Here is a 15,117-nt window from a genome sequence, read left to right on the forward strand (position 1 = left end):
CATTGGCCCATACCAAAGAGGCTTCACTCCAGGCAAATCAGCAACAGATCAGATTGTCTCTGTGCGGCAAGCGATGGAAAAACTGTTGGAATATGGACAACAGTTGCACCATCTGTTCATCGACTTTAAAGCCGCCTATGATAGCATAGCCAGGGTAAAACTGTACACGGCCATGAGAGAATTCGGTATCCCGACGAAATTAATAAGACTGACTAGGCTGACCCTGACCAATGTGCGAGGCCAGATAATAGCAGCAGGATCACTCTCAAGACCATTCGACATCAACAACGGTCTACGACAAGGGGATGCGCTATCATGCGTCCTCTCTCACCTGGCCCTCGAGAAGGTGATCCGTGATGCTGAGGTAAATGCAAGAGGTACGATCCTCTTCATGTCCACCCAACTACTGGCCTATGCTGACGATATCGACATCATGGAAAGAACGGCGAGAGACGTACAAACTGCCTTCATCCAGATCGAGCAGGCGGCGATCGGGGCGAGATCTTGGGCTGCACATCAATGAAGGCCAGATAAAATATATGGTGGCAACGTCAGCACCGAAGACGAATCAACCAACAACATCAAATCGCACTGGTCAAACACGAACACGAAGAAGAATAAGGATAAGAGAATACAATTTTGAGACCGTTGACAATTTCTCCTATCTAGGGTCGAAAATCACAACCGATAACAACTACGATGATGAAATCCGCGCACGGTTGTTGTCAGCCAACAGAGCCTATTTCAGCTTACAAAGACTGTTCCGGTCGAAGCGTCTCACCATAGGGTCAAAGCTCTTACTGTACAAGACTATGATCTTGCCAGTCCTCATGTATTCTTCGGAAACTTGGGTTCTTAGCAAGAAAAATTGCGAACTCTTGGCCGCGTTCGAGAGAAGAATCCTCCGAAGAATTTTTGGCCCCCTACATGAGGATGGACGATTCTGTAGCCTACACAATGACGAAATCTATGAGCGATACCATGACCGTCCGGTTGTGGATAAAATCCGGCTCAATAGGTTACGGTGGGCGGGTCACTTAATCGGTATGGATGAGGATGATCCCACCCGCAAAGTCTATAAGGGCAATATCTATGGTAGAAAAAGAAGACGAGGCAGACCCTGCCTAAGATGGAGCGATGGCGTAGATCAGGACGTTAGACAGCTTTTAGGGATATCGAATTGGTGAACCTCGGCGCAAAACCGGGATGTCTGGAGTTTCTTATTAAGGCAGGCCTAGACCGGATACCAGTTATTGCGCCGTTGATGATGATGATGATGATGATGATGATGAAAGAGCTTCTATTTCAAGCAAATAATCGATTAAATTGTAACTTCGGGAACCTAGGGATCATACCCCCATGCCCAGGGCCGTAGAAAGAGAATCTGGGCCCGGGCTGAAAATGATGTAGAGAAACCGAGTCCGGAATGAAAATTATGTATTATTGTTCTCCTTTCTATTGAAACTTCTATTCCGGGCTCCCGAGAAAACTACGGATTCGGGTGATACCACCCTCCTCCTCTTGACTTTCCACCCTACCTCTCGCAGGCCGCCGCTATCTAATAAATGCATTTATAGTTCTACTTACCTGTGGACCAGTAGCGAATAGATACTTTCGAAATGAAACCACTTTTGATATATTTTTTAGCCAACTCGATCTTATTATTAAATTACTTAATTACTAGAAATTATTTCCTTATCTACAACTGTTACGTTTTTAGGTTTTCTTTTGATTTCGCATTGCACTGATTACATCAGTTCTTACGACCATAATCTCTTTAAAAATAAACTTAACGAATACACAAATTTAATAATGCAAAGAAAAGATTCTTTGTCTATACCTTCCTCTTTCAGTGCTACCAATAAGTATCTAATATTTGGTATCTGGTGTTCTAGGTAACATAATTTCGGACCAAAAACCAACTAGGATAAATAAAGAGCAACAAGGATGCTACAACAAAGTCCAATAAAGTAATCAGTAACATGTGACGCACGTAAAGGGAGGTCACCTGAAGTGCGGCAATATTTACACTGCATCCTTAATGTAACAAGGAGCGGTCAATGGCTCCGCAATATTAGGCAAAAGATAAACTTAAACAGTTTGAAATGAAAGCATTTGACTGGGGCAATTTGAATCGATTGAAGTCTTACGTAAGGTGCAAGATCCTGTTCAAGTATCCAGAAAGGTTAAAAATGTTGAACCCAATTCATTTCTAAGAAAGTATCTATAACTTTATGTACAGAAAGTAAAAATTTGCACCAATTCCCGATAAATCGTAGTTGCTCGAACCCTGACTGAAGCTTCAATGCTAAGACTTCGCAACAATGGTCCCTGGGATGCTGTATTCAAACTGAATTGGGGAATTTCAATTTTATATCATCGTAAAATCAATTTCAAATGTCTGAATTTAACAGCATCGAAAACGTGTCGCATTTCCATTACGGTAGTAGTTGCCACTGGAAAAATGGCTTTTAAATTCGCGAGACAACCTAAACGTACAATTTTGTAACCCTACGATGTTCCTTAATTGTCAATGTGACGTCATAATAATAACATCTGGTGCTGAGTTTCGAATGTCGATAAATGCTCGAGATTCCTCCATTTTCTGCTTCCCACCCTTACCGCCCGATTGGGGTTGGTGTTGTTTCTGATGCAGTTGCTGTAAATGCTGCTGGTGTTGATGATGATGATGGCAGATTTCATAAGGTTTCGTTGGAATTTCCGTGTGACTGAGGTCTTCCATTTCAATGGTGGTTGGAGCTGTGTTCGACTTTTCCTTGCTCGAGCTGAATTTCTGGGCTTTTAATGACTGATTTGTGGATGTGGGGGGTGTGTCGTAGCCGAAAGTAGAGAAACGCAATCCCGACTGGTGCGGTGAAACCGTGGTGGATTTTTGTCGTTGAACTGGTTGGAAGAGTGATTCTCTGTGGATTGAAAATTAAGGAAGATATTTGGTTACTCAATTTGGGAAACAGAGCGAATGGAGATGCTTATAATCCAAATAATGGTAAACTTAGGGGTTGAATAGCGAAGAGATCAGCACTGCACTGAGTTACACATAGTATATTCGACTAGAATTGCTTGCTTGCAATGTATTTCTGTTGGTAGTTAATCTGTGGAGTAGTTACACCTAAGCCATCCATTATGCCGAGAATACATACCTCGTTTGGCACCCCATGTCGCATGTTCCGCTTTGATCGAGCACCGGGGTGTCGTCTCCTAAGCTGGTTTGTATAACCATGTCATGCTGTTGCCGGAGGATAGTATCACTCTTGCTATCTGATCGGCTATTTTGTACAGCGATGGGAATGGCTTCTCGGTAGTATCGATTCGAGACGTCATCCAATATCTGTAAAGAACTTTGGGACCGCTTATCTCTACAAGTCCGAAAATTTACCACAAAATTTTAAAATTAAATCAAAACATTAGAAACTTTTACTCCTCCAGAAGGGTGAATGCTTAATGGGTGGAGTTAAAAGTCTAATGTACTTACTTTGGAGTCAATTGGGTGATTTTCGATAAATTTTCACGAGATCGTTTGGCAGAAGCTCGTCCCATTTCATCTAGTTTACTCTCCTTTGACTGTCTAATGTGTTCCTGTAACAAAATAGTTAAAAACAAATTATATAATTTTTTTTCTTCCGTCCTGTTGCACTCTATGGTTCTGAGTGTTGTCCGACTATAAAAGACAGTGAATGGCGTCTTGCGGCAGTGGAGACGAAGATGTTGGGTTGGACTAGTGGCGTGACACGTTTTCATTACAGCCGAAATGAGGATATCCGTGATCGATCTGGATGATATGCACCGATCGTGGAAAAGCTGCGAGAGAGGCATATTCAATGGCATGGTCGATTATTCACTTGTCAAGATTGGTCTGAACATCGAAGTCCATGGGAAGCAACCAAAAGGCTGGCCGAAACAACAGTGGCTTGATACACTGAATGGGTATCTAAAAACATCGCCATTGCATCTAGATCAGGCATTTGATATTAGAACCAAATGGCAAAACCGACCACTACAAGCAGACCTCGCTTTTGAACGGGACAGAGGCTGAAGAAAAAGAAGAAGATTGTTTGGACTAATAACAACAGTGTGTTGACGGACGAGGTTATTGTAGTTAAGATACTACACCAAACGAAGAACATTAAATATTACGACCCTCAGTTTCTACAACCTTCCGCCGATAATGCTAACCAGTGAAGTCAAATTTGCGTCTTTTAATACAATCTGCTTCCGGGCGAAAAAGAACTTCAGAGCCAAGAATCACCTTGAAGCAAAATCCCACCCATGCAAGTTGCACCTTCAAGCATTTCTTGTAGCCACCTGAAGGCTAGGAAAGCCGAAACGAAAGTAGTTTTCTGATGATAGCAGTTTGTCGGTCTAATCGATGGCAAAGAACGTCCGGGGGCGGTTAGATCCCTTTTAACCGATATAAGGTTCTCAAACGACGAAACCAATCCATCAATAGCGAGCGGTGCAAACCTCTCGAGAAAAAATCCCTTTTAGCTGTGTGACTTAAATCATTGTAACGCGCTTTGCTTCAAGACGATATATGTATACCGAAGCATGCTAATCTTAAACTTTGACGACGGTACCACGAACGAATGACTCAAATAGTACTGCTCCCCCTTCCATAATCGGTAGGGTTTTTAGAGAAGGCTGAACTTCTCCTCAACTGTTCTATGCTACGTAGTTCCTGGCCGATTTCTGGATGGAGGGTTCCATTGCATGACATAACCCGCAATGGAAGTGTGACCTTTCCTTAATGTATGGCCTATTCACTGCCACTTTCGTTTTTTTTGCCGATTAATGGAAATAGGAAATATGTCAATATCAGCCGGACTAAGAATCTCGGTTTTGATGTTGTTTGAGACCAAGCATACGACATCAGCGTAGTAGTCGTATACCCCAAAAAACCCTCCAGTTGTCGCATTCAAGGTGGGTTTCCCTCTTGAGAATGCTAGTGATCATCTCCTCCTTCCACTCACTGGAGAAGATTCCAGATTACCAACATCAATAAGTCGCAGTGATAACTCCGTGGAGACTTCAGGCGCTGCAGGGGAAAGCTTCATAGGGGGCAGCGCAGTGAGCGTGTTGATTGCAAGGATAATTTCACTTCTGTTTCGAGGAGCAGTCCGTATCAGCTTGTTACGATGGCTTACCACATTATCCAAAGTTAAAAAGGAAATTTTATAATTTGCTACAGACCTCGGAAGGAAACTAAGCGGTCACTTAGCTTCCACTCAATTTATCTTAACAAACAGAAGGCTGTACGGGGATCAAGGTACCCCACACCGTAAGCCTAAGACCGTGACAGCCTACTGTGATCGATAGAGAATTTGAATCTAGAATTGGATTCGGTACGCATAAAAAATAAGTCGGGATACCGGAAACTGGGCGCTTCGCTTGGATAGGTTCTGAGAACGAGACGTGTTTCAGATTTTGGTGCACACATTTCGAGTCTTCATTCGAATACGTTCCACCCAATATCAAAAATAAGATCAGTTTCGAAAAGTACTAATCGAACCCTTTCATTTGATACCCGGCGTAATCATATTCTGTGAGAAAAATGTATACTCCCCCCCCCCTCCTTTCGCATAAATGGGGAACCCCCTTCAAACTCAACACAAAATTGCACTTGCACTTGCTGCATATAAAGGGACGCACAGACTGCATTGTCCAATTTGGTGACAATCGGTTCACCCGTTTCCGATTAAATGGAGCGTGACAGGCAGAAAGACATACAGACATACAGACATACGGCAAACGGACAATATTAGTCAATGCTGGGGAAAAAGCTTTTGGCAACAGCCAAAGGTATCTGAACTCAAGTTGGACTCCGGTTAAATCAAGGAAGGAGTGGGGTGAAGCAGGAGGAATGATTGCGAAACGAAACCGCCAAAAAGCGCTGGTAATAACAGTAAAAGAGGATAGGACCTAGCTGTGAATTCACGAAGGATTAAGGCAGATTCTACGCTGGAGAACCTTAGCGACAATATAATGTGGATTAGCCGAACATAACAAGGAGAATTGCTGGTAGAACTATCGAGGAGAAAGAAGGATCATGACGACCTGCAAAGGAACATTCAAGCTTCACTTGGCGAACAAGCGACTGTACGCGTAAGTCGGCCAATGGTTACGATAGAGTGTAAAGATCTCGATGAGGTCACTAATAAGAAAGAAATTTGTGGAGCGCATAGACACCAGCAGAAAATGGAGGATATGCGGGAAAGGGACGTCAAGAGCCTAAGGAGAGTGTACTGTAGAACGCCTACAGCGACCCTAACTACGTTTGTGACTTCAACTACAAAAGCCCTATTTGCGGGCAAAGTCCGCATCGAGTGGGTCATGTGCAGGCTATGCGAGCAAATTCCACTAAAAAAGTGATTCAAATGCCTCGGATTCGAAAATATGGCGAAAAATTGCGCTAGTACGATCGATTGATCCAAACTGTATCAAAAATGTATAGGGGGAAATCATTTGGCAAAGGATTGCACTAAGAACCTTCACTGCCTTCTATGTAGGGAAATCAAAGATCCTGATTGCAGCCACATAACAGGTAGCACTAGGTGCCCAGCTTACGTAAATGAGAGTCATCGTGGTGAATCTAAATCACTGCCAAACCGCCCGGGACCTGCTAGCACAGAAAGTGTATGAAGAGGAAATCGATATTGCTATTGTCTGCGAACATTACAAAAGCCTCCCATCAAGGTGCTTGGAAAACAAACAGGGTAATCGAGCCTTGCAGCAAGCAAAGAAGCATCGTGAACCTGACTTTGTAAGGGCTAAGGTCGATGACCTCTACATTTACAGCTGTTATGTCGCTCCAAGTATGACAATACCAGAACATTGCAACATGCTAGATAGACTAGCGAGAGACACCAAAGATCGTAACCCACAAATTATTGCTGGCGACCTCAACGGTTGGGCAATTGGATTGCGAAAGCCGGGAAATAAATTAAAGGGGAAGAATCCTATTCGAGGTTTTCTTCCGCCTAAACGTCACTCTAGGCAATATCGGAAGCTTCGTCGTGGATTTTACTTTCGTAAGTGATTCGCTGTTCAAGCGTCTACTCTGGCATATTAACGAAGAATATACGCATAGCGACCACCAGGCGATATATATTACTATTGATAAGCGACCCAGAACAATAAATCCTCACCTGAAGAAAGAAGCAGAAACAAGTTGGTCATCAAGAGCACTTAATGAGGACACAATTCTGGAGATATTGAAGTGGAACACAGAGTTTACTGGAACGGCCATAGAAAATGTATCGCAGCTGTTCCAACTGATATACCGAGCATGTGACGCTTCTATGTCAAGACGTGCACACTCCCGAAAGGGCAATCCTAACTACTGGTGGAACGCTGACCTAGTAAAGTGTCCTACGAACTGTCTAAAGGTCAGAAGGCGAAGTCAACGCCGAAGAAACACGCCTGAGTATGAACAAAGGTACCTCGAATATAAACAGGCACGCAAAAAGTTGCAATGGACCATCACGAAAAGTACAAATTATTGGTTCAAAGCCAATCTGTGATTAGACATACTCTGATCCATGGGGAGGGACGTACAAGTCGGTTATGTCGGCAATAAAAATCAAAAGGTCGCTTGTGCCCAAGATTATTGTGGGAGATAGTTTCGACATTGTTTCCCCAACATTCGGAAACTACCTTCTCAATAATATCAATGAGCGCCGAAAGCATCCTTGCAATAATCACAGACGCAGTCGTGGACGCAGTGAAAAGGGTCCGGGGTACCGCAGCACCTCGTGTTGATCGAATCCCAAACAACGCAAACAACGCAAAAATATATATAGATATAATCTTCGTCTACTTCCGATAGTGGAAGCTACTGTATGATATGGACGAAGGGTCGAAAATGTACGTAATAACGGCAGGAGTCTGTTCAGGGCCTTCTGCTATGGAACTTAATGTTGTCGTCGGATTCGCAAATGACGTTGGAATGGTCATAATATCCAATCACCCCGACAAAGTACATATCAATGCGAACGAGGATATATGGACGATCAAGTCTTGGCTTAATGACTTCGGACTGGAACTTGCTGAACACACTACGGAATTGGTGCTCTTTACAAAGCAGCGGAAACAGAAAACTGTTGAAATTTGCATCGAGGTGCACGTTGTTAACTCTCAGCTCTCTCTCTTACTTTAAGGTTACTGGGCAGAAAGCGGCCATTATCAGTCCAACACTAGCAAGGATGATCCCAAATAATAGGCGCCGAAACACAGCCGACAACCACTTTTATCGCGAATCGTGACCTCTGTCCTTTTATACGTGGCACCAGTGTGGGCGTTTGGGGTAAAAATCGTAAAAAATAGCAGAGAGCTTCAAGCTGTATATCGGCTAAGTGGTCTCCGAATATATTGTGCCTACCGGACATCAACAGCAACAAGCATGATTGCGGGGATGATCCCAGTGCGTATTCAAGCCCATAAGGCAAGCAGTTTGTACGAGAGTCAGGAAGCGAGCTTAAACAAGCAAAGTAAGCGAATGAGGTCATTGAGTGCTTGGCAAATAGCTTGGGACCAGGCGGAGAATGGCCGGTGGACAAACAGACTTTTCCCAAATATAAGTATGTGGACTACGCGACACTATGGTGAGACGAGTTAAGATCTGACTCAATTCTTAACCGGACACAGTGGGTACAGGAAGTACCTCTACAGGTTCGGTCTCGATGATTCGCCTGATTCTCCTACGTATGAAAGTGCACGTTTTCTTCACCTACCCAGGAACAGGTACAAGATTTGAAAGTTCAAGGAGACACCTTGGAACAGAGCTAAACATCCGTCTAACGGTGGAAAATCTGGTAAGGTACCTGGTACAATCAAATACAGCGTGGGACGCGGTAATTGCAGTGGTGAAACGGATCCACCAGTTACTAAACGAAGCAGAAGGCATAGAAGGAAAGCTACTGCAATGCGAAAGGTTGATATTTGGAATCAATAAGGAACCAATAGTTCCCATAGCAGAATGAGTTGACATTCCGTCAATATTACTGACTAGTCGATTCTACTGGCTGAGGTCTTGGGATGCTTGTCTCTGCCTCTGGACTGAAAATTACTCCCTGACAAAAAACTTCTTCGGGCAAAACCTCATCCAAACAAATCGCACCTTCAAGTAGTGTATCTTGCATCTGAACTCGGTTTCCTGTTGGATAATTTGAAGTAGCAAACCCTGAAAAAGTCGCTAATTTTTCTGACCATAGGCAGCCGCATTACACTGCTTACTCTTAAGTAAATTTTGAATCGTACAGCAAAATGTGGAACGAATACGCAGTTCACGTATTTCCTTCAAAAGTGAAGAAGACCCCACATATGGGGTATTGTATGCCATCCACGTCCTCGCACAATCATTTTAGGTTCTTCCACCAATATGCTTCAACTCCCTCCATAATTTTCAGAGAAGCTTTAACTCCTCTCTAATTGTTCTAAGCCACCCAGCTTCAGACTATTTCCGGGATAGTGGGTTCCATTGCATGACATAATCCACAATGGAGATGCCATCTTTCCTTAATATGCAACCATGGGCATTTAGTCCGCACGGCGACCAAGTTCTTATCTCAGGCCAGAATACCACCGGATTGCCTGATGTAGACAGGAATTGGCGAATACTGGAAGCTTCTTAGTAACAGTGGCGGCAACCATCCATGAACTGCTCTCATATAGTATGATGTTGACGTTAAGATGGTTGCGCCGAATGAAGAGGGGGGAAATTCTGTCCTTGAGGTGTTGTCTGGCTGAGGTGAGCACTACAAGGCTCAGACCTTGGAAGTCACCTGGCTTTATGGGGTAACTGGCGAGGTGTGCAAAACTATCTGGCGGGCCAACCCACCTCATGTTAAGTGTCTGCGTGATTTATTTCTATGGGAAGATAGGAGTAACCCTTGGTCATACAGAGCCATATGTCTTCTCCCGGCCATTGGCGAGATCCTGGAGAAGATTTTCGTCCAGCTATTACGGGTGAAACATACCAGGTGGTGTGTGACAAGCAGTATGGCTTCCGAATCGGCCGGTCCACTGACGATGTTTTAACGCATAAAAAACCTCGTTATGCGTTGTGAAAGCAAATACGTCCTTGGGATCTTTGTAGATTTCAAACGCGCATTTGACTATCTGAGTTGGTCACCTGCGATGTCAAAACTTAGTGAGTGTGGCTGCCAGGAATTGGTACCGTAGAAGAGCTACTTCCGTGGTAGGAAAGCATTCATTCAAGGTGTCAACGAGCATGTACGGGTCGATATGCAGCGTGTTTGCCCACAGGGATCTACCACCGATCCGTTTATCTGGAACATGATGGTGGATGAGTTACTGGGTGAATTTAATTCGGTTGTTGAATGTGTTGCTTATCGGATGATTTCCTCATTCTTGTTGAGGGGAATAGCCCACTTGAGCTTGAGCAGCGGAGTACTGAGTGCAAGTGCATCGTAAACATGTGGTCGCTTAAAGCCGATGTCACCGTCTTATGGAAGAAAACCGTCGAGAAGTTGCTGAGAGACAACCTACATAGCGGACCACCTGTAGTAAAATCAGGCAGGAAACTGCTCTATGCTTGTCAGCGAGTGGTGTTGTTAGTATGTCTTCTTGTATGTCGCAGAGTTTTGACCATTATTTAGAGGTAATTCAGCCTGCCCCGACCACAAGATGAGGAGAGGCGTACCTTTGTTGTAAACGGATTTAGTTAGTGCGGATCAGGTAAAACGATTAGCACCACTTACAGTCAAAAGGTAGTTAGATGAGTGTGTAAAAACTAAGTGGCAGTTTAGATGGAACGAATGTGGTAAAAATCGGGTCATATATGAGTCGGTCAAAAGTGTGTCGGCTAGAAAAAGTTCAGTTTTGGACTTTGGGCTTGAGATGGGCTTCGCGGAACCTTGCCTCAGTCATGTTTGTATTATGTGTGGGGCAGACTCATTGGACTGGTTCCATGTTTTCTGTGTCTGTCCAACGTACTGTGACATCAGTAATCTAGACGACATAGCCATTCACGTAGTGAGCAGTATCTATGGTTTTAACCAGTGCATTCTTTTGACTTGCTGACAGTGATGCACTTCGATGCGCTAACGCATACGTGCTTGCTAGTTTCCGACGAAGGACGGAGTTCCTTGACGCAGCTTTTGCTGTAGTATGATGGAAGAATCGCCGAAGTGACCGTAATGGACAGCCACTAGCCTCACGTGATTTGTTTTACTGTTGCCTTGTAACGTCTGATGTGGTGTAGGGTACGCAAAGCGGTTGTTGACCGGAGCAAATATTTCGTTGCGATTCTCCCCGCCGAGCTGACTTCACACTGCCTGTTGAGAGGTGCCGCCCAAAAGTACTTCAGGAAGCGCTCAGACCCGAGTCTGCTGGGATTCATTTGAAATGGTTCCTGCCACGAAGCCTCACCGGAGGTTACCTGTACTATGGGAATCGGGGTGGCCCACTGAGAGTATATGTTCTAGGAGAATTCCTGGGCGATACGCCCTCGACCAGGTTGTTTATGGTTGGTCTCCTTATGGAAATTTCATGGTGGTTGTGGTTGTGCCTATATCGCTGGCAAAGCTCCTTGTTGGCCCAACTGTGGAGTTGCGCCGTTCCCCTTAGTTGCGGCAAAGATGTAAGATAAGCATCGCATCGACTGGATTGAATGTTCCAGTCATGACGGGGCTCTAATTGTGGTTTCTAAATTAGCCCGCGTTCGAGGAAGACCACGTTAAACCCCCAAGACCTTTTCTATTTACTTAGAGTTCAAAAGAAAAGTCATTTGCAGATTTTCCTTTGAGACTCGTGACTACTTGCAAAGTAGAATGGACATCGGATATCCACGGGTCTCTTAGAAATATTGAGTGTACAATTTAATTCGATCCGTTTCCAAAAGATGGCTCTAGGTGCTCTAGATGGTTCACAGTGACAGCTGACTTTTGATGCATCGCGGAATGTCATCATCTGTCAATCAGATAATGCATTGAAACCTTTGAGTTTTGCGTAATGCGCTGTTAATATCGAGTTTCGTTCCTCATAAGGGCAGCCGAGGCGCATTGACTGCTTGTGGAAGTTTCTGGTAAATCCGCACCATTGGATAAATCTTCCAAAGATTTGTTTTGACGATTTACAAGTAGTAGGATGGAGTGAGGATGGACGATTCCGTAGCCTACATAACGACGAAATCTATGAGCGATACCATGACCATCAGGTTGTGGATAAAATCCGACTCAATAGGTTACGGTGGGCGGGTCACTTAATCCGTATGGATGAGGATGATTCAGCCCGGAAAATCTATAAGGGCAATATCTATGGTAGAAAAAGAAGACGAGGCAGACCCTGCCTAAGATGGAACGATGGCGTAGGTCAGGACGCCAGACAGCTTTTAAGGATATCGAATTGGTGGACCTCGGCGCAAAACCGGGATGTCTGGAGTTCCTTATTGAGGCAGGCCTAGACTGGATACCGGTTGTTGCGCCGTTGATGATGATGATGAATTTTAATGTTGAAGACAAGGAGTGTTCGGGGCAACCGACCAAGGTTCATGTCAAATGCAAAAATAGCTCGGAGAACTAGCTATTCCGAAAAGGTTCCAAGCAAAGAAATTGGGTCTCATACGAGTTGATACCAAGTAATAACAAACTACGATTTTATATGTCCGAAATGTTGCTTGAAGGGTATCAAAGCAAATCGTTCCTGCATTGAAGCCTAGCCGGAGGCGAAAATTGAATTTTGTATGGCAACTTGAAAGTCCAGTCAACGGAAGCATCAACTCCGAAGTCGCATGTTTGTGGTATCCAGATTATTTTATTTATATTTGGTCAGATCAAAAGGGTGTGATCAACTATGAACTTCTAAGCCCTGATCAGACTATCACGCGAGACTTGCACAAGCAATACTTGATCCATGTGAAGAAAGCTATAGCTGAAAAACAACATCAGAATACGAGACCAGACACCAGAGAGATGTTGCTGTTCCAGTTTAAAAGTTCTGGCTCACTCGCCTTATAGGGCAAACCTCGTTTCTTCCGCCTACTATTTGTTTCGATCCATGCAAAATGATTTGACTGGAATACGCATCACTTGAGAACAGGGTATCAAAACTTGGCTTGATCCATTCTTGGCTTCAGAAGCTGAAAACTTCGTTCGTGATGGAATCCATGAATTGCCAGAAAGATGAAAGAAAGTGGTGACTAACGATGGGACATGAAGGGTAAGTACATGATGGGACGAGAGACTGCTCCCTCAATTATCCGCCGTAGAACAGCTCGGCTATTTTCAGATGATGGTCATGAAATGGACTCAATGGTCTTGCACTTCATAAGCAGTTGCTCCACTTTCTCAGACCTTAGACAAAGTTATTGCAGGAAGGCTATCAGTGACAGTATAATGGACTCAGTTTCTACAACCTAAACGGTAGAAGTTAATTAGGCAAGTCCTCACACGACCTCCGCGTGGTGGCCGCTGGAAACACTGCCGTCAGGCTGGGTGTAGCGAGTACCAGACATAGTACTCCTGACCCGAAGCCCTCAGCGTCGGGGGATCCCTCGAAAGCGAAAACCAACAAGAATGCTGGTCGCCGGAAACCAGCTAAGAAGCGAAGGTCCACGGGTGTCCTGCTCAAGAGCCAGTACCAGAAGGCCACGCATATTCTCGGCAAGATTGCCAAGAATAAGGAGGCCGGTACTGTCGACGAGCGGGATGAAAAAGACCTCGCTAAATACCAGGCGATTGTTGATGAATACAACAGCAAACGCCGGGCTGACGAACAGAAGGCGAAGCCCATCGCTCTAAAACGCAACCGATCTCAAGACGAGGTCGAACAAGATAAGAAGCGGAGCAGAGTGGGCAAGAACGCAGACGCCAAGCAACATACGGAGGAAATTGTACAGCAACCGTCAGCCGGCGGGCCACGTACTGCGAAGCCCTTCAGCGATGTGGCCAGGAGTCACTTACGTGTCGCGCTGGCGGATGGCAATTCTGCTAGCGGCAAACTAACGCTGGAGGTGTGGACCAGTGTTGAGGCTAGGCTGTCGGCCATGGTCCATGAACATCTCGTGGAAACCGGAGGCAAACACCCGGGACTCACCCCCCACTTTGATTCATCTCAGGTGGTCCGTGGGTTCCACGTAATAGCTTGCATGGACCAGTTCTCTAAGGACTTTCTCGGCTTGTGCGTCGCTAAGATCAGCGACGCGTGGGAGGGTGTTAAGCTCAAGATTATCCCTTACGACGAGATTCCCAGGAGACCGGTCGCTCGCATTTGGTTGCCGAAGATCCGCATGGAGAAGGACAAGTTCGTCCATTTCCTGCGCCTTCACAACCCCGGGATTCCCATGGACGACTGGGTTGTTATAAAGTAGGAGGAACCTCAGATAAACAGCCAGCCCGTACTACTCCGCATAAACGAGGAGTGCCTGGAGGCACTGAAAAAGGCTGATTATAAAGTGTGGTTCGGAGTCAGGAATGCCAAAGTAAAAGTGTTCCGCTCTGCAAAACCGGACGACGACCTTGACCCAATCGACGCCGCCAACGAGCTGTTGGAGGAGATGACGATCGACGGTCCGACGGGGGCTGACAAACCCCCCACGCAAGCAGATCATGCTGAGGGTAACGCAGATAAATCTGCAGCACTCGAAGTGCCTCGGCTAATCTGCTCGTCTTTCTCTTAGAGGAAGACATCGACATCGCATTAATACAGGAGCCCTGGGTCGGAAGCGACCGAACCATCAAATGGCTCCAAAGCAAATATTTTAATTTATTCCACAGCACAGGAGACGCTGATCAGGCTAAACCTACAGCATGTATTCTTGCGAGGAAGGGTCTGCACGCTTTCCTGTGCCCGGACCTGAGTTCCAGTGACCTAGTTGTGGTCAAGCTGGAGCAGGTGGGGGCAGAGAACGTGTATATTTCCTCGACGTACATGGCTCACGACCGATCAGCTCCGCCAGAAGAACTACAACATCTGACGAACACCATAACACCAAAGAAAGCCAACCTGCTGATAGGCTGCGACGCAAATGCAAGGCATACGCTTTGGGGCAGCTCCGAAATCAACGAAAGAGGTGAGTTATTCTTTGATTTTATTATTACTTCAAATCTATCGATGTGTAACAGGGGCAGTACACCAACCTTT

General features: G+C 45.1%; 1 protein-coding gene and 1 long non-coding RNA gene across 3 annotated transcripts in view; one reads left to right on the forward strand and one right to left on the reverse strand.

Annotated features, from left to right (window-relative positions):
* LOC119658291 overlaps nucleotides 1-15,117 on the forward strand; it is a 96,791-nt gene that overhangs the window by 38,395 nt on the left and 43,279 nt on the right. The gene's annotated exons all lie outside the window — the stretch shown is intronic.
* Nucleotides 1,653-15,117, reverse strand: part of LOC119658290 — a 180,062-nt gene continuing 166,597 nt past the window's right edge. The window contains exons 12-14 of one of the 2 annotated variants that reach the window (XM_038065586.1): nucleotides 3,494-3,597; nucleotides 3,162-3,359; nucleotides 1,653-2,924 (exon numbers count right to left, since the gene is read on the reverse strand). In XM_038065586.1, the coding sequence (XP_037921514.1) occupies nucleotides 2,531-2,924; nucleotides 3,162-3,359; nucleotides 3,494-3,597 (696 nt within the window). In that variant the 3' untranslated portion in view covers nucleotides 1,653-2,530. Of the gene's footprint in view, nucleotides 2,925-3,161; nucleotides 3,378-3,493; nucleotides 3,598-15,117 lie in introns of both variants that reach the window. The other variant, XM_038065585.1, reaches the window with a different exon arrangement.

This window comes from Hermetia illucens, chromosome 5 (genome assembly GCF_905115235.1).
Source record: "Hermetia illucens chromosome 5, iHerIll2.2.curated.20191125, whole genome shotgun sequence".
Classification (NCBI taxonomy): domain Eukaryota; kingdom Metazoa; phylum Arthropoda; class Insecta; order Diptera; family Stratiomyidae; genus Hermetia; species Hermetia illucens.